Source organism: Moschus berezovskii, chromosome 8 (assembly GCF_049115385.1).
Source record: "Moschus berezovskii isolate FMDL1 chromosome 8, NW_MosBer_1.0, whole genome shotgun sequence".
Taxonomy (NCBI): Eukaryota; Metazoa; Chordata; class Mammalia; order Artiodactyla; family Moschidae; genus Moschus; species Moschus berezovskii.
This window is the reverse complement of record NC_142467.1, coordinates 100584621-100611404: the sequence shown is the minus strand read 5'-3', so window position 1 is coordinate 100611404 and position 26784 is coordinate 100584621. Positions and strand designations below refer to the sequence as shown.

Genomic DNA, 26784 nt, shown 5'->3' with positions numbered 1-26784 from the left:
AATCGACAAGTTCACGTCTAATGAACAAGCAAAGTCCAGCAGTTATGAATTTTTCATTCCAGGCTCCTACTCGGGTCTATTTGGCAGTGGCCACCCAGCAAATCTGAAGGGGGTTGAGGGGAACTGGGACTGAGAAAGACACAGAATTTTTTTTAAGCCAGAAAAATAAATAAATAAAGGCCTGACTCCGAGCGGGCTGGCGGGCGGGAGGGAGCCCCAGAAGGCCTTGGGGAAAGCAGCTGCGCCTTCTCTGTGTTTTGGTTTCAGTCTCTTTCTCTAAGACCCGCACACTCTTTTTCTGGTTCTATTTCTTTTTTTATTTATGGGACGCAAAGGGGCGAGTGGAAGTTTTCCTCCCCGGCCATACACACGAGCCTGCCTGCCGTGCTATGAATAGAAAGAGAAGAAGAAAGAGAGCTTGGAAAGTGTCGATGCCAGCAGCACTTCCAGGGCAGGGACCCGGCGCCCAGGGTGCGGCCACCCCTTCCCCCAGTCTGGCGGCGCTCACCGGAGCGCTCCCAGACTGGGAGGCAGGCCCCCAGCACTGCCCGGCCTCCCTCTCCCCAGCCCCCATCGAGCTCGGTGCCTCCCTCGGCCCACACCCAGCCACACACGCTCCATTAGCGGTGAAGAGGGATGCCAACGCAGTGCAGCTCCGATCGAGAAACTGCAACAGTTTATTAAAATAGCCTCCTGTCACAGCACTCGGCTGACAAGCACTACACTCAGTCACAAACACAACAGCCAACCCCAAGGGGAAGTGACAAAGGCAGGAAGGTGGACACGACTTCCAGACCACCTTGCAACCCCCGAACCACCACCACCTCCTAAACTCTTAGTTCTTTGAGCTCTCCAACTGCCTGCTCCACTTGCTCTGTGTTTAGAGTTCCTTGGTTGGAGGAGGGTGAACACTCACCTATGCCCTGTTCAATTCAGATTAAAGGGCCCAAGCCAAACAGAGCGAGGTATAATAGCATAAAATAAGAAACCTAATGGAAGGGAGAGAGCTAAGAAAGGAAACAAGGCAGAAGCGAGCTCTATCAGGAAATGTGAGACAGCCTTGGGGAGACCGAGTCACCCGAAAGCATCCCCCGGGAAACCCCTGCTCTGGGCCTTCCTCCCCTGCGGGAAGGAGAGCATGGGGGAGGGGAGAACAGGAGTGGGGAAGTCTCCGCTGGGTCCTTTCCGGTAGGGGCTCCGGAGCAGCCAAGCTTTAGGCCTTTGTAAAGCAGTTAAGGAGGAGACAGTTATAAAAGAAATGGAGTTATAAAAGAGCGGAGGAGGAGGTTAACACCGACCGGGAGAGGCTGACCCTCCTACAGTTGTCCTCTCCACAGGTGAGGCTCAGCCCTCAGCTGGCAACAGAAAGGTCACTGCTCACTCTCGCCCCTTTCTTCCCCATCTGAAACCCTCGGTGGCCTTTAAGCCCAGAGGAAAGATTAGAGGAAGAGGGCCAGGGGTGTGCCCCAACAGAACATGCAGCCCTGAGACGTTGTTGGACCCAGACAATGGGGAAGGCGCCACCCAGCACCTGGTACTCCAGGCGAGGCCCTAACTGGCCTGAAGTGAGGTCATGGGCGGCCTGAGAGAAACAGTTAGAGGCGAGAGGGCAAGAGGCAGGTGTCACTGCAAGACAGGCCTCTTAGGGTGGCATTCAATAATTAACATCATGTTAATAACCACCTTCGGTCCAATTAGCCAAGGATGTTAACTGAGTAACATAAGATACCAAACCTTGCCTCTCCATCTCAGGATTAGATGAAACAAAAAATAAATGAAGTCAAGATGAGATGGTAGAAACTACAAGTGAGTTTATATTTGGCATGGTGTGTTTTTCTGGTATTTTGATTCATACTAAATATTGGACACCAAACAGAAAATGGCCAACATGAGCCTCCTGAAAAATTCTATCATGTTCCCTCTCACAGACCACCCTGCCAGGCGCTAAACATGGGTCAATTCTGAATCCCGGTGGTACAGTTGGGCAGGTGGCAGGGGACATGAAGGGTAGAAGGATTCCACTGGAAGTTAGGGAAACAGGACAAGATCTTGGATGAAGGGAGAGGTCAAAGGTCAATGGAATGGTGGAGAGACTGGACATAAAAGCGGCCCCAGATGACCAGTGGAGTGTCTCAGTGGAGTCTGGGGACCCACTGTCCCCCCTCAACTCTCCCTTAAAAGGAGGAGCAACCAGGCGCTTCCCAGGGGAGGAAGAGGGAAGGAGAACAATCACCATTTGTCCATCACCTGCCCTGCCTGCCGGTGGGGTGGCCAGCAACCTTGAAGGTGGGCTGAGGGACTCCCAGGTAGCACTCTCCCCTCACCCTGCTCCTTCAGAGGGAGGCCTTACTGGGTGAGCAGCCAGGGGAGGGTGGTGAGAAGGTCTCTCTCTCCCTCCTGCGGGGCACACTGAGAAGAATTGCTCAGGTTCCGTGAGAAACACTTGGCGCGCCCCACCCCTACAGCCCCCTCCTCCTGAATGCCACTGGTGGCAGTTCTGGGTCCTGGACACGCCCCTCAGAAGCCCCAGACAAAAGGGGACTGTCCCCCTTTTGTTAAGAGAGCAGAGAGGCTCCTTCTGGAAGATTACCTGTCCCAGACCCAGCCTCCTTCTCTTCTCCCCTTGGTCTCAGGTCTTGGCTGGGAGCTCAGATACTCTGCACCCTGCACCCCAAAGAGAGCCAAGACAGACACACACACACACTAAAAAAAAACCCTCTGAGGATTCAAGGCTTCTCCAGGGCTGAGTCACCCACAAGGGCTCAGGGGCTGGAGGGAGCAAGGGGACAGGCAGGACTTAGAGGAGGAGAGGGGAGGGAAGAAAGGGAATGAGAGAAAAAGTAACGAAGGGGTAAGGAAGCCAGTGATGCTGGTGAGAGAGTAGTGAGCAAAAAAAAGAAAATTAAAGACAACAAAGGAAAAAACTTAAGCAAAATTTGGAGGGGAAGGTATTTTCCCTCATTTAAAACACAAATCTGAGAAGTCAGAGATTAGACTTTTAAAATTCACATGAGCTTTTAGTTTGTGGAAAGGAATTTTTCTGCCTTTGCTAGAGAAAGGCCTCTCTCATTACTGTAACGTATATAGAATTTGATTTTTTTTTTTTAAAGCAACAGTTTTCACGGAAACATTTCTGAAATACCCATGCTGGTTTTAGCCATCCCTAGGAAAAATGTGCCTCCAAAAGAAAAAGAATGAACAGGCCGCAGGAAAAAAAAAATAAAAGGAACAGGGAGAGGGAGAAAGAAAGAGAAGGAAGACCGATCCTGAGAAAGACAAGCTGGGCCCAAAACTGCAAAAAGAGAGGACAGGGAAGGGAGGAAAGGGGACACAGCTGAAAGGGAAAAATGAGCAAGGAGGAAAGATAAGGGCTCTAGGACAGGGGCAAAAAAGAGAAAAAGAGGGTGAGGAGGAAGGAAAGCTAGCTAAAGTGACTGCTTCTAGCTTGAGAAAGTTAAATGTGTTGTTTTTCCAAAAACCGACAGAACAAATGAGGCCTTGTGGATTATTTGAGGGAAAACAGGGACATGTGTACAGAATCTCACTCATATAGACAGTATTCAAAATCTTCAAGGAAACAAAATAATTTTCCCAGCCTGAGACAGGTTTTGCAATTGACTTATACCTGCCAAAAGTGAAACATCTAGAAGTGCAAAAAACTGATATCTTTAAAAACAGGGTCATTGTTTGGAGGTCACCTTATCTTAAAAAAAAAATTCTATTTGTCTACATCCTACCTTCTTTAAGGCTCTGGTTTATTCTTTCAGACTATGGACACATACTAATTTTATATCTGTCTGTGTTAATTTGGATAACTATACGCAAAGAGTGCAAATGACTCACAAAACCTACTTAGGATTTACCAGACATATCAGGATCCATTGTACTACTGTATATCTGCAGCCTAGTGAAAAAAGATGCAAGAAATTTTAAAAGGCCACAGATAGAGCCCTGATGAGCCAGTTTAATTCCTGGGATTTTATAAGTCAGCCTGGGTCTGAACTGAAAAGAAGCCAACTTCATATCTCTGCGCTCTCCCATCTTGTTCCACAGAAGGGGTACAAGAAAGCAGTGGCCTGACTCCCCGACAGAAATGGAAAGAAAACCACCGTAGGCAGCAAAAGGAAGGGGCTGGCTGCTTATCTGAGAGGTGGGTGGGGCCTCCCCTTGCTGGGGGGGCAGGCACGAAGGGGTTCTGCAGCCAGAGTAAAGTCATCCAAGACTCTGGAACCGCCAAGCATGGAAACCAGAAAATGCACATTGCGAGGAGGCTCGGAGAATTTGGACAAAGCGGGTTTTTGGCTGACTTGGGCCTGTTTTCCTCTGCTCAGGAATGGCGGGCCCGGACGGGGTTTTCTGGCACCCTCAGCTGGCTGAGTGGGCTTGCCCCACACCCCGGGCTGGGTCTAGGACCAGGCCTGCCTCAGAACCAGACTGTGCTCTCCTCTCCTATGAACCGACCCCCACTCCTTCCCTTCCTTTTCTCCTCAGGACTACAAACCCAGAGCGGTGGCCTGGGATCAGGCCAACAGGCAGCCTCGTTCTGGCTCCGAATACTACCCTGCTCCAGGCACATCTCCCCTGTTCCTCCTGGCCCTGAATAAAATTGGGTGGGAAGGGAGGTTGTGGAAGACAGTCTATTCTCTCTAGTGCAACTGGAAATTGTTTCCTTTCATTGTTTACAGAGTAGAAGCAGCAAAACCCTCGTCTTTAATTCACTACCTAGCTTGAAACTTTCTTGTATCACCAAACAGATGCAAAAGTCGGGCGGATTGGAACCCAGTCATCCATCCAGGGGTCTACTTGAGGATGTGAGCCTCCGAAGATAAGAACGCCCAGGACAGATGACAGCCGAGGGCTTCACCGGGCGAGGGCAGTGCAAAGCCTGAGCCTCACCCACCCACCACATTGGTCTGCAAAGTGTCACTCCTGGTGACCAAGGGCCGGAGGAAGAAGGAAGAACCCCACAAGCCAACTTTACAACTTTCGCTAAAGGAGAACTGAAAAACTGACAAGAGGCACGGGAAGGGGAGACAAGCAGGTGAAGATGAGGTCTGTGCCCAGCACATTGTGAAAATAACTGGAGGGCAAGAGGGGAGGCCAGAACAAACAGCAAAATGTTGAAAACCCAAAGTCCGGCTCCCAACTACCGACCCCAGAAAAAGCCTGGGGATCCTCCAGGGAAGACGGTCCTTTCCCTTCCCCCACCGCTCGCCCATGCGCTTTGGAGGCAACTCCTGCGGCCTTCACAGGTCCTCTTGGTGGGCTCCTGCCCTGACACCCCTTTGTTTGCCAGGTCTATTGCCTCTGCCACAGGAGAAAAGGGCCAGGGCAAGAGGGGAGTTTCTCTGAGCTCCCGGTGCCCTCTGCCTGGTCTGCACTCCCCTCGGCCCAGAGAGAACCTCTTTCTTGCAGTTGCTGTGGCAACAGGCAGTGCCCAGAGCCTGGGGCAGAGAGCCGGTGGCCAGGATGGGAACAGCCCGAGGTTTTCACTGCTCCGAGGGCTCAGGGAGCTGGGCGGGCCCTGTTCAGGGAAGCGGCTTCCCCCAAATGTACAATTTTAGGAGTTGGAAGGAAGACATTTTTCAATCCCTCAAAATGCATTGTCCCTTGCCGCCCAACTATTTTATTATCAGGATCACTGCCAAGGAAATCCGAGAATCCTCATTCCCCTGGTGTGGAGCCCCTTCGGAGGCTGGCACCAGGGTGCTCAGAGCTCAGGACTGTGCCCACCCCTCAGCCACAATCCATCCCTCACTGGCTCCCTTTCTTTCTTACCCTCTCTCCCCCTCTTGTGTCCTCCAGCTCCAACACAAACTGTTTGCATGGGAAGTCTCCCTCTATGACCCGATTCAGCACACACAAGAGAAAACTGTGGGCGACAGACCCAACGTCCTAACGAACTTGAGTTAATTAATGCTAAGGAAGAAAAGAGGCGCCCTCGCTCTGTTGAATCACGGTTCACTAGCCCTTTCAGTTTGCTGTGGGTGGAGGAAAAAAAAAAAGAGGCTTTTTGGTTCAAATATTTTTGGGGGGCGAAGGGAAAACAAAAACACCGCAGAAGGGCCGTGGAGGGCGAAGCTGTCAGTACCTGCCCAAGGGAGCCGAGGCAAGGGTAGCCAAGTGCTCTCCCCCAAGCTCTGGGCCTGAACGATGCTGGGAAGGCGAGAAAGGGTTGGATAAGGGAGGGGATTATCCACTGATTGCCGGCTTGTTCAAATAAATCGCTCAAGAAAAATTACACTGTTGGACTGTAAGACACAGACATATACATATATATTTTTTAAAGCCCAAACCCAGCAACTCGATTTCATCAGAGGCGTGAAAATGTTTTAACAGTGCAGAAAACCGAAGTACGGATGGCATAAGAACAAAAACTTCAAGTGTGCAGGAAAAAAAAAAGACGAGGTGGTAATGGGGAGGGGAGAACAGCTGCAACTTTGCTTTCCAGATGTTGACAGCAAAATGTAATTGGCATGGAACATCTTCCTTACCACTTCTTATCCTTTGGTCCTGAGATGTTAAAATCCCACAGCTAAACCTAAGTCTGCAGACAGTTTCCAGGCGCGGTGCACACGTGGAGGGTCAGGAAGTCTCCGTGAGCCACATGCCTGCGAATTTTTTTTAATCAGTCCACTAATTTTTACAAGCCCTCCCACCATTCCTCAGTGGGGGGACCTGAGCAAAACAGGCTGGAGAGCATTGTTATTTAAATAATAGTTATTATTATTTTGTAACCCTCGGCCTTTACTTTTGAGGCTGTACCTTCCTTTTAAAAAATACAACAACAAACTTTTAAACTTACGTGTGGCACATAGAAAGAAAGCACACAGTTCTGAGGCTTCCACTCAAATATGTTTTCACAAAGTGAACACACCTGTATACCCCCACCCAGATTAAGAAATAGAACATTTTCAGCACTGCTCAAGGGGCCTTCAGTTTTTCAACTCTGGTGTTCTCATAATTCATATGTCTTAGATCCTACCCACACCGGTAGCCTCAGATTTGAGCACCTAAGTATACACGTGCATTACAGAGCTGAGTGCACTACTCATGTGGCCATGAACATTCATAGTGTAAAGAAGCCTCTCAAATCCTCACTGCCGCAGAGGGGCATCCACACCTCTGTCTGTCTGTCTCTTTCTGTTCTGTGCCTGCCCTACTCCGATTCCTTCAACAGGGCAACCAACTGCGCAGTGGGGTTAGCAGACTAGCAGGGCAAATGTGGGAGACATACAGGGCCCACGAAGCTCAAATCAACAGAATAGCCACCGTGACTGAGGGGGAGTAAGCATGCAGGAACTGGGGGGTCCTGGTATGCGTGAGCCATAAAAGAAACGTGGCTCTGCAGTCAGGGGTTCCTGAAGAGTGGATGAACACCTACCAGGACAGACTCTCCTCATCCCTGTCCAGAAGAGCCTCCCAGGGAGAGGAAGGGGGTGGCGGTGGCAGAAGGGGGCCTACAGTGTGAGGGGGTCCTGGGGTGGGGCTGGGAGGCCCCACTCTGCTGCAGCTGCCTCCACCTTCCCTGAATTCAGCCCCAGCTGGCTCCCCCATCACTTTCACTCCCACTAAATTTACTTTATAATTTTAAAATTAAATTTTAAAAAAAGCAGGAAAGAGAAAGCACTGAAGGCAAAATACCTCCCACAATATCTCTCCGAGGGGGAAAAAGTTTCTGCTTATGTAAAAAAAAAAAAAAATGAATGCAAGGGATTGCTGAAAAGTCTAAGCACGGAATAACAAGGAAAATAAAATAGGAACACATTTAATTGAAAACACCTGAAGCAAAGAAATAAACAAATAACTCCCTCTGCAACTCAAAGCCATTGTACAAGCCCCTACCCCCAATTTCTTGCCCACTTTCACCTTTCTTTTCTCATAGCAGCTGTGTCTTCCCGGAGCACCGCGGAAGCCTCTTTTCCTTTCAATCCCGTCCACCCCCTACACCTGGGGGAATGACCAAGGCAGCAGCTTCCTCTCTGAGGAGCCTGGAGCAAACCTCTGCAATCCTTATGAAGAGCTTCTTCTTTCTATTCTCATATCTCCCCAGGCTGTTCCCACCACTGCCCTGGACCCTGCACTCCTGCCCCAAATCTAGGCCCTGTGGCTAGCGGCACCATGGTGGGGCTGGACGCCAGGCTCAGCCCAAGTAGGCAGCTCTCCCCTCTACTAAGGGCACAGGGCTGCCAAAGCAAGCTCTCGAGGACTGAATTTTCTCTTCCTATTGCATATGAGGTTGGAAAGAAAGAACTGTTCTGCTTAATTTAAAACATGACAAGGGATCTGAGCTCTATGAGTCTACAATCTTTAGAAATATTTGATTACTTGGTTTTTTTTTTGGCGGGGGGGGGGGGAATTGCAGGGCAAGACTCTGCATCTGAGACCCTACACCAGACAGCCACCGGGTTTGACTTTCCCACCAGCCAGCGGCCAGGGAAACACGCCCTCGGCTGGCACGGGGGTACCAGAGCCCGGCTCCTTTCTTCCTTTCTTTTTTAAATCGCTCTAGCGAAAACCAGGCAGTGGGTCAGGGCCCAGAGGCGGGGGAGGGACGAGAAAGGGTTGATCTGAAGAGGGGGAAAAAGGAAAGGGAGGCTCCAACTCCGGGAGAAGAACGGCGGCAGAGGCAAGTTTCCCGGCTTGTGCCAGTTTGGGGATTTGCGAATCAGACCAGAGCGAGAAGGCAGTTGAGAAAAAAAAAAAAAAAAAAAAGCCTGCATTAAAACTAACCAGCTTTGCCTAAAAGTGCGCCTTCCACCCTTAAATAAGACAATGCTGAGGGGAGAGGAGAGACGAGTTATTTCTCACTCTTTAATTATTCCAGTGCTTAGCATTATTAAAAAAAAAAACCACACACATTAGCCAATGATATATTCTAACCCTCAACAAAGCTGGTATTTTTCTGATTACAGACTTTGCCGTGGCAAACCCGGGCTCCGACGACAGAGGCAGTGCAGAAGCGCGCTCCTAAATGAGAGACAATTTTATTAAAATCATAATCATTCCTCGCATTTCTCCAGCGCCTTTTCAGCGGCAGACATCCCAGATGCCCCACGCCGGTTCTACCAGGGAACCGGCGACCGAAAAGCTCAGTCGCCAAACAGGCGAGGCTTGAGCTCCACCGATTGCCGGCATATATATCTCCCCACCTCCGGCTTTTTTTTTAAATGCCTGTTTCCATTATCCAGCCTCTGTCTCACTTTAAGGGAAAAAAAGTACAAAAACTCCTTCACAATTTTGAAAATAATTTTTTTAGAGAAGAGGGAAAATACGACCCTAAGAATAAAAAGAGAGGAAAGGGGAGCTAAGTGTGGTCTGGAAGCTTGGGGGAAGTGGATGCGGCGGGGATGTGGCACCTCTGGGTCAAGAGTACGGAGCACAGTGTCAACCGCTGCCCCGGGTCACCTCCCCAGTCGCAGCTGGAGAGGGCTGAGTCATTCGCACGTGGAAAAGGAAAAGGACCTAACACCATCAAAGCGTCCTGAAGTAATTCGGGTGATGAGAAGTCGGGTTTATGACTGGCTTCCGAGAGGCGGATCGGAGCGCTCTCTCTGAATGCCGGGGGCTGCTAGAGCTTGGCGGGGTGGGGGTGGGGTGGCGGGGGGGGGTGGTTTCACTTAGGAGATGCCTACCAGACATTAGCCTCCCCCTCCAACAGGTTAAGTCCGGGCCCACTAGGCGCACATGTGCTTTTCCCACTTTTCCTCTTCTCCCCCCTGGCCTGCCCAGAAGTGCTGCAAAATGGCTGGTAGCAATGGGTAGAGAGGCCTCAGCGCCCCAAATTCAAGAAGTGAGAGCCCAGGGAAGGCGGTGTCGATCAGAGTAGATCTGGAGGGGAAATTTTGTGTAAAGGTTCTTAGAAGCTGCGCAACTCCCGCGGCCTGAGGGCGGAAAAGAGGGAAAGGGAAAGCGCATTTTCTGCCACTTAGTCACATTTCTTCCCTGTGTTCGCCGGAGGCCAAACGCCCCCAAATCCAGCCAACCCTTGAAACAAACAAAAATGCTCCCCTGCTAAATTTCCCCCGTCCTTATTCACACACAAAAAGAGGCGACTTGGGGAGAAAACGGGAAGCTCGTCCCAAGGCTCAGGGTCTGGAGGCTGAGAAGAGCACGAGGGATTCTCTCCATACTGACGCCCCAAAGTTGCCCTCGGATTCTGGGGCACTTAAGCTCTAAAAGTCCTTCGAGCGGCCAAAGAACAGGAATCACGAATTTCGCATTGTTTGCAAAGCCCTCTCGCGCATTATCGCTCGTTGGATGTCGACAGGCCACGGGAGGACGGACACTGAGGCCACTGCGGCCCCCAGCCCCACCCAGCGCGTCCGGGGAAGGGACCCAACCAGCCTCGAGGCCAAAACGCCGCCATCTGAGCCCCTTCTGGCGCAGGCCGCTGGTGCTGCAAATGGCTAAAGTCCCAGAATGAGAACCAGGCCGGCCCTCGACGCCCGCGCCCGGTCACTTTTTGCTGGGCCGCGGGGAAGTTTGGGCCGCGCCCTGGACGAGAGGGTGTCGCGCCTGCGCAGTGCGGGGTCCGAAGGCTGCCACAGCCCCCCTCAGAGTCTAGTTGGCGTCATTCTGGGGCTTCGGCTGCGAGGCAAACGCCCAAAGCCTCTCCTATCGCCACTTTCCCTTCACACCCGTTCCCGGGCTCCCCTCACCTGCCCGCGGGGGCAGCGGCCCTCTCACTCCTCACTCAACGCTCGTTCCGAGCGGTTCCGCCGAGGGAGCGACCCAACCTGGCGCCACAGGCGCTTTCCCAATCCGGGGCTTCCCGCCTTTTCGCCCGGCGCACGCGCACACCCGGCTTTGCGCACGGCCCTGCAAGTGTCCGGGCCGTCCGCACCATCGAAGGCTGTGCGTACCCCTTCTACCCTATGGTGTGCGGCCCACGCAAGTGACAACGACCGTCAGCACCCAAGTTCCGCGCATGGAAAACACCCAGCCCTCCCCTTGCCTGAGCTCAGGGCAGGCTTCCCCACCACCCACACCCACCTATGTTTTCCCTATCCAAGCGTGAGCCATTTGAGACGGGTCGGGGACCTGTCACACGCGAAAGGAATACCCGGGAGGTGACAATGAAAGAAGCTGTAGGCGGCAGGAGCCTGGCTAGGGGCATACCCTGGGGCTAGCACACAGGCACCGGCGGCGCGTCTCCGCCGGAGTTTCCACAGATACACCAGCGGACTAGGGGGCTGATTCAGGGCGACGTGAGGGACCGCCTGGATCCTCTCTTCCGGGCGCTTGGGAGAAGGCACGGAAGACGATCTTTCTTCCGCCGGGCCCGGGGCATCCGGAGCGCTTTGGCTGAGCAGTGGGGCCGTCAGAGTCCTGGGACAACCTCCCCCACCTCCGTTCAGCGATGCGCTTCTATTTTAAGACATCTCCCATCCCTCCAAAACCCACCCACACTCGCTCCTGAGGTCCACAGTGCGCACTGGGAACCCGCCTCCAAGGTCCCGGGCGCACCTGAGGGAAGTCCAGGAGGGCTGGTAGCGCGCGGCCTGAGCTGCCAAGCTGGACTCAGGGGGAGCACATGGAAGTTGCCGGGCAGTGGCGGGGGTGGGGGGGCGTTAAATGGCCTCTTTGTGGAGAGGAATTGCGGGCCGTCACTCAGGATTAATTTAAGCAGCAACAGCAAACACACCAAAAAGCAATGTCTCGCCGCCAGCACCCACCCCCGCAACTGTGTTTCGGGTAGGGCTGAGGGATTCAGTGATGTAGCTCGGCCTTTCGCGGGAGGGGGGTCCCTAGCCTTTAAGAACGACAGGCGTCCACAGTTGGGGGGGGCAACTCCCGCCTCGCCCCACGGCCCCTGCAAGGAGAAATGTGTGTGTGTGTGTGCGCGCGCGCGCGCGCGTGTGTGTTTTTTTGCATGTTTGGGAAGAAGCCGAATAGGAATGGTAAAACCCAAGTACAAACATGGAGCGGAATGGGGGGGAGGTTCTCACTTATAAGAAATATATATATAAAGGTACAAATTTCCAATGTAAATATAGCACATGCAGGGGCGCCACTGGGCACCCGTTCTGGGGCGTCTCACTTGAGCCCCAGGGACATTTGGGGAGGCGGGTGTTCCAAGAGAAATGGAAGCGGTGGGAACTAGGCCTCCGGGTCCCAGTTCCCTCCCCTCCAAGCCTGAACGCGGCTTTGCAGCCAGGTGCCCTGGGCGGCCTGGCAGGTGTGCAGCTCACGTGAAATACACGCGTGTGAAGACGGGAGGTGCGTGCCCGCGTGGGCCTGTTGCCATGTGCGTGGGCACCGGCAGTTCCTGCAGGCTCATCTATCCATCTAAGCTCAGGACCCCCAGTGCCGGCGCAGGGCAGTCCTCGCGCTCTGAACACCGCTCAGGATGCAAACAGGAGAGTGCAAGTGCGTGATGTGTGTGTGTGTGTGTGTGTGTGTGTGCGCGCGCGCGCGTCTGTATATATGTATGTGTGCCAGCCCCCCATCTGATGTTGGGCAAGGGTATATATATATTTATGGAAGGTGTGCTTCCAGCAGTCCCAATGGGGTGTGGGGCCTGCGTATGCGCAGAGCAGGCAGTGCCTGGGATCCCGGCCGCCGGCGCCAGACTAGGGAACGTTGGCCACTCGGGTCTGAGCTTCTGTGCGAGAGCGTGCTTACGTGCGTGCGCGCGCCCGCGTGTCCGCAGACTCGGGAGTGCGCCCACCCGGGCGCCCCGTCTGGGCCCCTGAGCCAGAGTGTGCGCATGTGCTTGCCCTAAAGAGCCGCCACGTGCGCCGGGGCCGCCGTCGCCGCCACGCTGAGCCAGGATTTGGCCCCTAAGCGGGCCAGGGGGCAGGGCCCGCCGCCGCCCGGCGGGTCTCAGCGGGATGTCGTTGGAGCGGTGTTGGTTTTGGCTGTGGCTGCTCTAATGGGGGAAGCCCCGGGGAGCGGGCGGGGGTGGAACAAAGAAGGGGAAAGCAAGGGAAAGAGGCCTGCAGAGGAGGAGGAGGAAGCGCAGTGGAATGCGGAGGGCCCTGGGGAGTAAGGGTGCAGGGCAGCCCAAGTCTCCTGGGCAAGGCTGGGGCCGAGGGACTTCCCTGGAAGCCTAAGGCTGCCACTCCCACCCCTCACTGTGGATGGAGACATTAGTTTTGCAGACACCTCTCTGCCTTCCAGAACCCTAGCCCCAGCCAAAGGCTCTGCAGGCTGCAGCCACCACGAGCCACAAGCAGCAAAGTGACATTTGGGATGGAGGGCATGGTTCGCATTTCCTCAGGGGAGGGCAGACCGTTTGAGCCCTCTTAAGCAAGGAACCAGGAGGCCCCTTCCCCTGTTTTTTCGCCTGGGTTGCTTAGAACCTCAGTTTTCCCCATCTGGGGAATGGGAAGGGAACTCCCATGGGGAGGGTCAGAAGGAGGAATGTCAATTGCATAGGACTGGGTTGAAAAGCAGGGTGATCTGTTTAAGTCTTGCTTGCCCCTGGGGGCCTTGCTGAGTACTTCCTGCCATCCCACTTCTAGCCTCATGACCTTGGCATTTAACCTTCTGGCCTCTGTTTCCTCATCTGTAAAACAGGTTACTCATACCTGCCTCCCGCTGGGAAGGTTACAGGAGGTCACGTGCACCCGCCCACCCGCTGCCCAGGCATGATTGCTCTGGAGTTGCTAGCTGTTATTTTTATTGTGAAGTCTATGGCTGTGACAAGCTGTGACGCTTGGTGTGATCGCGTGAGGCTGGCTGTGTGTGTGACTGTGCCGCTGTGTGTGTGTGCGTGTGTGTGACAGGTTGTGTGTGAGACTGTGCGTGGACGACAGATTGTGCCGGTGTGCGGCAGTGCCTGTGACAGGCTGTCACTGTGCGACAGACTGCGGGTGGCGGGGTGTTGCGCGTACCGACTGTGAGTGGAGATGAAGTGGTGTGTGGGGCTGGGACCAGGGGACCCCCATAAACCTACCTCAGTGAGGGTCTGGCTGACAGACGAGGAGACTTTCGGGGCCTGGGGGTAGGTCAGTCCATTGTCCTGTTCACCTTGGCCTTTCTATTGTTCAGCAGGATCCCACCTGCTTACAAACCTTGGGAGGTGACCCTATGATGGAGCCTACCCCTCCCCAGGGGGACACATTGTGTCAGCTCAGATACCCATCTCCACCCCAGGAAGGTCATCAGGAACCTCAGGGCATGGAGGATCCCAGGCCTGGCTGGCTTTGGTGAGGGACACACACCCTGAGCCTGTTTTCCATGATTTCCCTGAGCTCCAGGCCTGGGGAGGGCTGGTAGAGACTCAGAGAAGGAGGGATTTAGGGAAAGACCAAGAAAAGCCAAGAGAGAAATGGAGGAAGAAGATGAGAAAAACAGAGACTTCCCTAGGAACTGGCGAACCTAGAGTTGCTTGAGGTCTTGGCCTCCAGTCAGGGCGGACACCCATCAGGTTTTTGGAAATGCCAGCTGACACCTACAAGCATTGCTTGTACCCCAGGCCTTGTGCTCAGACCCCACTTTTAAGGGAGTCACTGCTCCCTTCACTGATTTCAACCCAGTCACTCTTCTGATCATTGTGGGATTCTGCTTCTTCCACTCCTCCCTGGGGCCCAGCGCCTCCTTCTACACTTGGAGAGACTGAGGCTGAGAAAAGGGAGGGGACCCATCTGAGCACCCACTCACAGCCAGGAGACCTGAGAACTCAGGACTCCAGGCTTTGTGTCATGCACTTCCCCAGTGTGGAAAAACCTCACCAGCTGGAAAAACCCCAGGACCTGTGGGTTGGGGGCAGTGCCCTCCAATCCCCACCCTGCCCGCCTCGGTGTGTCAGTATGTGTGCGCTGGGGAGTGTTATGGTCCTCGGCTGTCACATGTCTGCTGTCACAAGCCACAGCATGATGTGTGTGTCCCTCTGCTAGTGTAGGCCTCTGTGTGTCTGTGTGTCCGTTCAGGACCAGCCCCTGCCAGAGAGAGGGGAGAAGTGTCGAAGCACCCCCCACCCCCCCGAAAGTGTGTCTTTGATACTTGCAGCCTCGGCAGCGAAAAACAAGTTTCCACAGGGCCGCCTTGGGCTGAGGCCAGGCCGTCCTCAAATAACATTTGAAGTTACTTAGCAAACTTTGTTTAGTGCCGAGAGAGGCGGGCACCAGGCTGCGGGGGGGGGGGGGGCAGTAAACCGGTTCCTCCTAAGGCCCTTGTCCCTCTGTGGGCACATGTGCCCAGCGTGGGGCTTGGTTCCCCCCACCCCAGCTCTGGGGAAGGGGAACAGAAATCTTCAAGTCCAGGGTGGGAGGGGGTAGGCTTGGGGGAGGAGGGGTGGGAGCACCCTCCAAATGAAGCCTGGCTTTTCCCATTTCTGTCCAGACCCTGGGCTTGGAGAGAAATGCCCGCCTGGTCTCCCTGGGGCCCAGAGGCTGACACCAGGCCCTAAGGTCAGTTCAGAAGTGGGAGTGTCTGCACTTCTCCGTCACCCTCTTTCTGCAGCCCAGCTCTGCCAACCTCGAGGCTGGTTGCATGAGCTGGCTTAAAGCATGTTTCCTTCTCCAAATACACATACATAAGCACCCAGAAAGCCCCCTTGAGCCCATATGCTCGGCCCCCAAACCCTCTCTTCCAGGGTCCCCAGCCCCAGGCAGCAGAGGTCAGAGAGCCAGCAATGGCGGGTTTGGAAGTGAGGTTGGCGCCTATGGGAGGGGGTGGGGGAGGAGATGCCAAAAATGGTGAGCCATTACAGGCAAGCAGGCGAGAGAGGGAGGAAGCAAGCAGGGAAGATGGAAGCCAGGCGGGCATCCTCTCTGAGCTCCGGGATGCAAAGGGGCAGCGGGAAAAGCAGGCTGGGCCCTTCCACAGAGCAGGCATGGGGGACAAGCCCCAGGTGGCATATGGCAGGCAGGGGGCCCAGGAGGTGCCCGGCGTTCCCCCACCCCCACCTCAAGCTTCGATATGGAGACTGGCAGCAGCAGCCGCTCAGCTCTGCCCGGGCATGGGGTGGGGGTGGCGGGCAGGCAGGACGCCAAACCAAATGCCACCAGGCTGGGCACAAGGGTTGCCAGCCAGCAATGCCGACCCCACCAGCTCCGGTACAGAGCTCTCACACCTGGAGCTTTGGGGGTGGAGGGAAATGGGGGTCCAGCGGTGGGAATTGGGGGTCCAGCAGACAAAGCTGGGTCCCTTCAAGCCATGGGCAGGTCCCCAAGACCCTACAAAGATGGCGCAGCCTGGCACTGCCAGGGCGACAGGCTGGGTAAAAATAAACTGGACCCGCCCCGAGGGAGCTAAATCGAGGGGCCCAGGTGGAAGTGCCACTCCGGGCCACCAGCTGCCCCAGCCCCACCCCCCCAGCTCAGAGCAGCCCAGTTGAGAGCACCCAGTGCCCATCGAGTCCCAGTTTTTATAGAGACGAGGCCCCAGCCATCTTGTCCCCAGGTCTTAGGCCGGCATCCACAAGTACGGATAACGGATGACCTCAGACAGCAGCAACAAGAGGCTGTTCCAGGCGGATGGTGCAGGCAACCAGGCTAAGTCACGTACCCCTGACCTCCGCACCGCCCCGTGGAGAGGACAAAGGACCTGGGAGGCCGCACTTGAGCCATGGCAGAGCAACCAAATTGAAAGTCAACACTGAGCCATGAGGCCGCCAGACCACCTCTGCTAAAAACCATAGCTGCCCAGCACTTCCGAGGGCCCTACCTGTTCTCGTTCCCCCATAACACCTATCGCAGTCTCAAATACTGGACACTCCCTTGTTTATCGGGTTCACAGTCTATCCTCCCACCGGGGCTGGCACTTCCACTGATTTTGCTCCTTGCCGAGCCCCCGGGGCCTAGAACAGGGCTGGCACCCAGGAGGTGCTTAGCAAATATTTGTGGAAGGAATGCACAGGCCCCCGGCTGCACCCCCAGCACGCGGGCTCCAGTGAGGTGCCCGGCAAGGTGCCCGGCAAGGTGTGGGAGAGGGCGTTGGGCCCTGCCAGGAAGGTGAGGACAAGCCTGGCCACTCCATCCTGGGCTGTCTGGGTGTGCAGAGAGGGTGGGATGACGGTCCACTCTCCTTCTGAGCCCTGGGACAGAAGAAGAGCTGAAGGTCAGAGCTGTAACTAGGGTTCAAGGATCAACAGCTAGGACATGCTCTGAATGGTGGTATGGGGGCCAAGAGGGCCACTCTGAAACTTCATAAAGGCCAGAAAATAAGCTAGATTTTTCTCCCATCAGTAAGATTTAGGGTAGTGGTGGTGAGAGAGGAGAGCAAGGCTCTACCGCCTTCTAGCCCTCGGCCCTGATACGGGACACATCTTCTCTGAATCTGTTTTTCATCTGTCGAATCGAGCACTTCCTTCACATCAAGCACTGTTTTAAAGCCCTTGGGATAAACCAACTCCTCTGGTCCTTTCCACAACCCTATGAGAGGAAACTGAGGCCCAGAGAAGTTGAACAGCTTGCCCAAGGTCACACAGCTGCTGAGTAACAAAGCCAGGATTCAGACCCAGGAAACTGGCTCAGAGGCCCCACTCTCCTAATAATGTCCAAATGTCCCAAACGCCAACAGTGCCGAAGTGGAGCAACCCGCTCTAACATACTGTCAGACATGCACATGGGCACAGCTAACCCTTACCATATCCACCTCGTGTGGAAGGAGTCAGGGAGATGAGCTAGGGAGGCACATAGCTCAGGTCAAGGCACAGTGCGCATTCAGCAACTTTAGCCATTGCTACGATTCTGAGGACAAACACTTATTATCCTCTGAAAGGTTTTCTTCCTGGAGAACTCCACGAGCCACCTTTCTTCACTCTTTCTCCAGAGTCAGAAATGAGGAGTCAACGGCCAGAGGATTAATGAGACAGCCGCACAGAGAACCAGAGCCTCGGGGGTCAGCCTTGCCTCCATCCTGGACTGTCTCAATGGCTGCCAGAAGCAAGACTGTGAAACGGGGGCCCAGAGGCAGGGGTGTTTTGGGCAGAGGCGGGCATGTGGCCTCGTAGGAGTATCCCCCAGGCATCTACAAACCAGCACTGGGACTCAGAGCTCTCAGTTCCATCAGGAGAGGCTGGGGTGGTTGGATCTGCTGCTTAAAGACAGGTGGGAGCAGGGCAGGCAGGTATAAGGGAAGGCACGAGGAGGGCAGGTCTCACCTCTAAGGCTCCATTTCCAACCAGGGCCAGGTGTGGCCCAGGTGCGAATGGGTGTGTGGGTGTGACCCTCATCCCCGTGTGCTGGAGCAGCACGGGACTGTGTACGTGCCCCACCATTTGTGCCCAGGCTTGTGTGTCTGTGAGGTGGGGGGAAGCTTGCATTTGTCGACAATACCTGGGTCCTGGTGAGCAAGACAGCGTGAGACGCTGTGCTAGCCAGACTCTTGTCCGGGTGGAGTTGTGTGTGCGCCCACGCACTCAGTGGGCGTCAGGGGCCAGCCGGGCTCAGGTGTGTGTGACTGCATGTGTCTAGCAATATACTAGAGCTGTTTTTCCACCTCAGCCCAACGGTTGACACGAGGGCTGGGTCATTATTTGCGCTTGGGGTCACTTCTGTGTACTGCGGGTGCTGGGCGCCTCCCTGGCTTCCACCCACTAGATGCCAGAGGCAAACTCTCCTCCAAGTGTGACAGCCAGATGTTTTCCAACATCACAAGGTGTGTGTGTATCACCATGTGTCTGAGAGTGTCACTGCGTACCTGTGCCATGCACTTTTCGCCACATCTGCGGGGCTATGTGCTGTTGGGTGGTGGCAGTGCCTGCGTCTCGTGGTGTCTTATTGTGTGACCGTGCGTGCCCCGGAGTCAGCACCCAGGTGCGTGTCCCTGTGCACATAGCCCGAGTCATTGTGTTTGGTGTGGCGGGGGCATCTCTAAGTGTCTGTGTGTGAAGCGAGCCCCTCTGTATGGGAACCCCAGTGTCTGTGTGCTCCTGTGTGCCATGCCTGTATGACGACGTGATTCTTTGTGCCTGTGTGTGCCAGTGACCGTGTGCAACTTCGTGGGAGACAGACCCAGAATAAACCCCCAAGGTGATTCAACTGAAGCCGATATTTGGATGGACCATCTCGGATGATTAGGCCCTCACACCGCCCCTCACCCCCCAGCTCCTGGCTGCCCCAGATAGAAAGCTGCTTCCTGGGGCCAAGAGGGTGGGGTGCTCCTCCAAGTTGCCCCTTCCTCCAGCTCTGCTCCTGCGGATTCAGGTGGGGACAGACCCCCGCCTCTGCCTGAGATGTGCCAGGAAGGCTGGCACAGAGCTTCCAACCGAGGGGGCAGGGTTCTGGGAGATGGTGGTGGCACTGCCCCCTGCCTGCTGCTGGCCACCACCCCCAGTCTCTGCTCAGGGTGGGGCCCAGTGGGGGGAGAGCTCCCCAGTGCAACCCCGGCTTCCGATTGGCTATGGAGCGCCGCAGTGCCCGCCACCCGCCTCCCCCTCCCCGGCTGGCGCAGCCACATCGGTAGTGATGGCAAAACGCAGCTCGGAGTTCTGGGCACAGCTGCGCCTCGCAGAGGCCTGCCAGCCCCACCAGAAGCCAGACACCCCAGCTCCGTGCCCCCGACCCCTCCCCACCCGCCCGCCCGCCCAACCGGGCAGCAAAGTCACCCTAGCCACTGCTCGCTCAGGCTGCCAGGCCCAGTCCACCCAGCCCCCTCGCCCACTGGGCCTGTGCCCCCTTGGCCCAGCCCGCTTGGGGGCCCAGGCCCTTGCACGCGGCCACTCCCACCCTCAGAGGGGCTCCTCCGGAGTGGGAGGAGGCAGCAGGGAAGGGGGGCGGGGAAGGGGGGAGCTAGCCCTTCTTTTAGTGAACGCGCCCAGAGCTGGAGCCAAAAATCGAGGAGGAGAGATATTCAGACAGAGCCAAGATGCGTTTGGCAGGAGGAGAGAGAGGGAGAGAGGGAGCGGGAGGAGGGGACGAGAGAGGGAGGAAAGAGTGGGGGCAGGGGAAATCAGGGAGGGGGCTTCAGTTTCCAAATCATGCTCTCAGAGCCTCCGAGGGTCAGCAGGGTGGTGTGGGGGTGGGGGACCCAGGGCCGACTTGGCCCTGGGGGCAGTGGGCTCAGGCCCATGGAGACAGCCGGACACCCCAGCTGGCCAGGCCAAGACGGACACAGGCAGAAGCCAAGATCAATGTGCGCCGGGCAGACAGAGCGAGGCCTGTGGGCGGCCCAAACATACACCCGCACCTCACCACACAACGGGCTTCTGTCCATGCCGGGCCAGGGGCAAGGGTGGGGCCCACAGCAGGGCCACCACGGCCGCCAGACCTCAGGGGAAGCCTTGGAGAGGCCGGCCCACTCCCAGCCGCTAGTTTGGTCGCCATAGTGGGCCCTTCGCAAGGTGCCGAGAGGCCAGGGGAGGCCACAGAGAGGGGTCCAAGTGGAGAAACACCAATCGATGGTCACTGGGACAAGCCCAGGACACACAGCGCCATCGGGATGATACCTGTCAGCCCACACAGGGATACAGGTACACCAACACAGGTGGACACACACAGGCCGCCCCACACAGTAAGACACACCGATACACCACTTGTCGTGACGGCCAGACACAGGAGGATGATTTGTTTAATGATGTACCATAGCAGCACTGTGACACCACATTGGGCATCCTGACACCCATGGTGACACCCCCCCACCTCGGTGTCACCTCAATACACAGAGACGGAGCTGTGGATGACCCTCAGAGACAGCAGGCAGCATCCACTGACACACCCTCGGAGACACAGGGACCCTTGGAAAGGGAGTCACACAGACACGCACAGCCACCTTCCAGGAATTGTCCTCCACGGCTCGCCATGCCGATGAACGCACACGCGAATCTGGAAGAATCCGGGGAGCTGCTCAGGGGTGTCTCCCTACCTGGTCCCTTCACCTCCACATCCAGGGGTTTGGGGGTAGGAAAGCACAGACTGCATTCTGTCCCCTCCCCCCACCGCTAGGAGGCACAGGAGCCCCCTCCTCAGCACTGTGCTGGAGGGAAGCACCGATGTCCGGGCCTCCTCAGCCTCTCGGTCCAGCTGGAGGAAATTGTGAGATGGCCCCCCACCCCCTGTGCTGGCACTTCAAGAGCAGAGGACAGGAACCAAGGGGACCAGAAAGGTCACGCTCCCAGGGGGCTGGAAATGGAAGCCAGTGGTCCGACACTGACCACCAGGGAGCCTTTGCTGCCAGCCACAGATGCACGCCCGCCTCCTGAACATTCCCACAATGCCCACTGGACCCTGTCAAGTGCCCTCACAGAGTCCCTCACAGGCATCCCATCCCCACGATGGGCCCAGTGACGATATGCCCTGATGCAGACACAGAAATGACTCGAGCCACGAGGATGTCATCACTGGGACCCACCAGATTCCTAGGTTTTTTGACCCACTCACATCTGAGGACTCACAGGCACACACCCTCACACTCTGGCCCAAGGCCTCAGAGCCTGGCCTCAAAGCCAGCTTGGTCGAGGTCAGGGAAAGGACCAGGGGCAACTGAAGCCCCCCACGAATGCCATCTGGTTCCCACAGGGCAGCCCAGATCTTGGCTCTCTCTCTCTGTCCCCTCCCTCACCCACACTATCACCTCTCCCTGCCTTGAACCCCTACCAAACATCCCTCCCAGGCCCCCCTGCCCTGCCCGCTCACCCCTCCACCCCCCGCCACCTACTTGGCCTCCAGTAGCCCACCTGAGGAAAAACAGCTGGGCCATGAGCTGGCCTCTTTCCTTCCCAACTCTTCTCTTGCTTCCTCCTCCTTCCTCCAGGCAGTCCACTTGGATTTCTATGATTGGGAGGTGCTTGACCCTGCCCTCCATCCCTCTGGAGTGGCCTGCCCTCAGCTAGGAGGGCCTGCGGCTGGCCTAACAGTGATAACCAAAATGACACATCATTCCTTTCCTTGAGCACACACTACATGCCAGCCTAATCTCAGCGTGAGACGTCAATATCATTATTGCCCACTGAAATAAATTATTTTTTTACTGCCCATTTCACAGACCAAGAAAATCCTGTGCTTCCAGTCGCAATCCTGTACTTCCAGTCGCGGGATTAGAAGATGCAGAGCCAGAGCTCAAACCCTGAGCTATCTCTGGCAAAGTCTCACACTCAACCTCTGCTCCATCAGCTCTACCTCGGAGCCCCTGAGGTCACATAACACCTTCTGGACTGGGCCAGGGACCCCTGGCTCCAGTCCGCCCTATGTTAACACAGCAGAGCCCTCAGCTCTGAACTCCACCTATCTGAGCTCAACCTAGCCCCAAGCATGGTATACTCTGTCCCAGCTGGTCGCCACACTTGCCTCCCGCCCCCACCCCTGCCCCCAGCAATGGGCACTGAGCAGACAGGGCCAGAGCCAGAGAGAAAACTTGCCAAAACAAGGGGGTCTCGTGTTGGCATCAGGATGGGGAGGAGAAGCTTCACAGGGACAGAGAGGTAGCCACAGAGATCCAGGGAGAGAGCAGGGGGACATGCGGGAGGCCCCAGTCCATCACCCTCCCTTGAGGGGGTATGTCTGTGGTTGTGTGGAAAGAAGGGTACCGCTGCTCCTGTGGCCGCGTGGCCGGCAATGTTGGTGAACATGCGTGTCTGTCTACCCACCCGGGGAAGCCAACAGCCTCATGTCTGTGTCAAGGTGTGTGTCATGTGTCAGGTCTGTGTGAGCAAGTGTGGGGGTGAACACACACTTGAGTCAGCCTGTATCCGAAGGTGTCTGGCCGGTATCGCTGTGTCTCCGTGAGTTTATGTAGAGACACATGTCCTGTATCAACGGGTCTGTGTGTGTTGGTGTGTGTGTGTGCGCATGCTGGTGGGGAGAGAACCCAGGTCCATCTTTTTCCATGTCCATAAGTTCATCCGCCCATGGCCATGTGCCTGGAAGTCAGCACAAATGCGGCGTTCGTGTCCTCATCTTGGCGGCAGCGGTGGTGTATCTGTGTGTGCACATCCCATGTGCAGCTCTGTTTGTCAGGAGTGGAGGGGCCTGCCATCTACCCCATTCCCTTCAACAGAGGACTCAGGCCCGTGGCTGCGATGGGCTCAAACAGCCCCAGCAAGCACCCCGCCCAGCCACCCTGGATTTCGATGCTTTTTCCACCAGGAAATTTTCCCCCACACACACACCACCACGTCCACCCTTCCCCCTCACCCACAGTGTCTTTCCCCGCCAGGGCCCCGCTGCTCCAAGCTCGTTCCTGCTCAATCATTTATTGACTTTAAAATCGAAGCCAATTCTGGTTTGGAAAAAAAAAAAAAGACACACACACACACACAACGAGGCCAGGAAGAGACAGAGTCCGAGACTCGAGGGGGAGCATAGAGCAGAGATGGGGCCAGAATCAGAGAGAGACAGGGAAAGACAGGGACAGTCACAGATATAGGACAGCAAGAGATACGGAAAAGGGGCAGAGAAAGACAGAGATACAGGAAAAGACGAGACTGGCAGAGCAAACTAGGGAAGCAGAACGATTTATAAAAACAGAGACTAGCTCCCAGAAATGTGACTGGCAGGAGGGGCAGGCTGGACTCCGCTGACCAGTCAACAGCAGCTGCCTGCCCAGAGCTGAGGAGCGCAATCCAGCGAGCCCATGCCCCCTGCTCTCCCCAGACACCCTGCCGCATTCAGGCCTGCCACACAGAGTTGACCCCTTGCTCCCTTCTGGGGTGTCAGAGAGCCAAGGCCTGGCCATCGCCTTGAGTCTGGGGGCTACCCCAGCCCTTCCTCATCTTGTCACCAGTGGACCAGCTGGTATCTTCTTTCCCAGGGTAGTGTGATGTCTGAGGAGCCAATTTTTCACCCAGGCCAAGGAAGAGGGTAGGCCTGGGAGCTAAGCAGGCGGCTGGTAGGCCAAGGGCCGCTCAAGCATGAGGTCTTGATCCCACTAGGCCCCAAACACCAGCCACACTGGCCAGCCATAGCTCACACCCAGCTAGGTGTATAGGGGTCGTTGTGTGGGGGCCCTAAGATGGGGAGACCAGCCAGTCAGAGGGGCCACCCTGACTGATGGTGTGTGGGGGTACCCCCACACTGCCATCAAGGCCAGAGTGCTTGCTCACACCTGCATACACACTGTGACACACACATATGCATATGCACCTCACTAACACATACTCACACCTGCTTCTGTACAGGAAAACCCTCGCTCCTGGCCACACACATGTCCATACCATGCAGGGCTGCCCATGCCTGATCCACAAGGCCACATGCAGACCCTGAGACTGACACACACACACACACCCCAGCATCTGTGGATACAAGCATTCTGTTTGTTGGGAGGGGGCCTGGCACAAACCCCTGACATACTCTCTAGCCCCCTGCCACAAACCACACCCGCACTGCAGCCATATTCACGTGGACTCCCATTCCCCAGCCTGGGCACAGTTAGCACACAGCTGGCAAGGCTCAGATCGTCAGAGGGGACAATTAGGACCCCAGACTTGGCCTAGAGATGCCCCCTCCTCACAAAGGTAGGCTCTGCTGACAGGCAGAGCTAGGCGGCCCCCAGGTGTCCCTCTGCGGAGTCTGGGTTGCCAGCCATAGCATGGCCCAGGAGACAGTGCTACCAGGGCCGCTGTGGGGCTCTGGGTGGCTTCTGTGCCCTCTCAGAGCCTGAAGCCACCTCCAGGGAAGGTGGGGTGGCAGGGCAGACATCCCCCCCCCCCCGGCCTCTTTCGCCCTGCACCGAGCGCGGTGCTGGGAACTTCGCTGGAGGCGGGACGCGCTCTCGCAGCGCGCCAAGGTCGGCACAGCGCCCGCGGCTGACTCGACGGCGTGGCCGCAGCACGATCGGCAGTTGTCCGCGACTCCTTCCCGCCCCTCCCGCCTCCAGGCAGCGGCACGGGATTCCCCAGACCCGCCTGGTCCGCGGCGCGGCAGCCAGCCGGGGTCGCTGGGGCCGGAAAGTTTGCGCTAAGGAAAGTTGTGTTTTTTTTTTCGGGGTGGGGGGGCGCGACTGCGGCGTCCAGGGTCGGCGAAGAGGCGCGGCCTGGGCTGGCAGCCGGCCCGTCCCTCCCTCCCCTCCCCTGCCCCACAGAAATTTGGGAGCCCCGCCATTTTCTTAGCCCCGCTCCCATGTGAGGCCTGAACAAAGACTTTGGGGAGACGCCCGGGCCGCTCGGCCCGCCCCGGGCACCCCGGCAGCACGCAGGGGCCATCGCCACGCACGCCGGCCGCTGCCACCCTCCGGAACCGCTGCGCCCGCCCTAGGGAACGCGGCCAGCTCCAGTCCCCGCAAGGCGCCCTGCGGACCACCCCCTGCTACTCTGTCACCCCGCAAACACTGCCAGCGGCCACGCTGTCCGGGTGCACGCCACAGTCGCCCACAGGTCGGCGGGAGTCCCGCTGCCCACTGCACCCCAGTCGAGCGCGCGCGCGCGCACACACACACATACACACACACACACACACACACACACACACACACACACACGCACTCCGGCTCCGCGCTCCAGGGGCAGCGCCACGCACGCAGCCAGCCACCCCCGGAACCCCAATAGGAGTCTGCCCCTGGGCCAGGGTCGCACGCGCACCGGGGCGCCCGGACGCATGCCTGGACTCCCCATCGCCCGGCTTGCACCCCTCGGCCGCCCGCGGGCTCACTCCCCCCCAGCCGCCGCGCTCCCCCTCCGCCCTCCCGCCCGCGCCGCCGGCCGGCCTCCTGCGCCCGCTCCCTTCCCGGGTCGCGCGGGGGCGGCGGCCGGTACCTGGGTGAGGCAGTACGGGGAGTACATAGCTGGACGCCCGGGCGGGAGCGCGGCGGCCGGCCGCGGCGAGGGGAGGCCCGGCAGGCGGCGGCCGCGCTCGGGCTCCGGCTCCGGCTCGGCTCCTCCGGCCTCCGCCGCGCTGCGCCCGCCCGGCCCGCGGCCCCGCGCTCGGCCCGGCGCCGCTCCGCGCTCGCCGCTCGCAGGCTCGGCCCCGCCGGCTCCGGGGCCGCCGCCGCCGCCGCGCTCGCCGCTGCCTCTCGCGTCCGCCGCCGCCGCCGCCGCTGCGCGTCTACTCCATGCCGCCGCCGCTCGGCCGGTCACCCTCGCCCGCCGCCGCCGCCGCCGCCGCCGCCGCCGCGCTGTGAAAGTGAAAGTTTAGACAAAGTTTGGAAGCGGCGCACTCCGGGGAGAGGGAGCGGGCGGGCGGCGCGGGCGGGAGGAGGGGCGCGGGGAGGGGCGGGCAGGGCGGGGGAGCGACGGCCGGCGCGCACACACATACACACACACATGCACGCACACATGCACACACACACACACGCAGACACGCGCGCGCGGGGGCGCACACCGACGCGGCCACCCCGACACGTGCTGGCCCGCGTTCCAAAGCAGACACACGCTGACACGCAGTGAGGCTCGGACCTCTCCATACATGTCACGTACAGAACTCATTGCCACACGTTCCACATTCCGACAAAGCACACGCAGACACCTACACACGCAGCATGGACATACAATCCACACACATGCACTGACACACAGGCACACATATACGCAAGACTAGGAAAGCAACCCACGATGCACGCACGGACATGCACACAGGGCCCACCATCACACGATGATGCCCACACACATGCATTTCAACAACAAACCATGTTTAGACTCCCCAGTACAGGTGGACACATTCCAATACGACCTCAGTGGACACACACCAATACCACCAAGACACACATCAGTGCAGGTTGACACATACAGATTCATCCTGGTACACTGGCACTGGCATGATCATACAACCACATCCTCACACACTCCAGACACACAACTGCTATGCATAGACACCCAAAATGCACCTGCAACACACACACACACAAAGTTGCACCAAAAAACCATCTTGGCAGTTATTAAGATATACTAACACATTGTCACACAAAGACACACCATCAGACACCAGGACATCAGACGCCAAACACAGGGAAAGCACTGATACA

At 56.9% G+C, this 26784-nt stretch overlaps 1 protein-coding gene across 1 annotated transcript in view; it reads right to left on the bottom strand.

The window, feature by feature from the left end:
- NFIX (nuclear factor I X) overlaps positions 1–25927 on the bottom strand; it is a 97537-nt gene extending 71610 nt beyond the window's left edge. Inside the window, exon 1 of the mRNA XM_055431275.2 lies at positions 25580–25927. Within this exon, the coding sequence (XP_055287250.1) occupies positions 25580–25606 (27 nt within the window). The 5' untranslated portion in view covers positions 25607–25927. The remainder of the gene's footprint in view (positions 1–25579) is intronic.
- Positions 25928–26784: the final 857 nt, after the last annotated feature.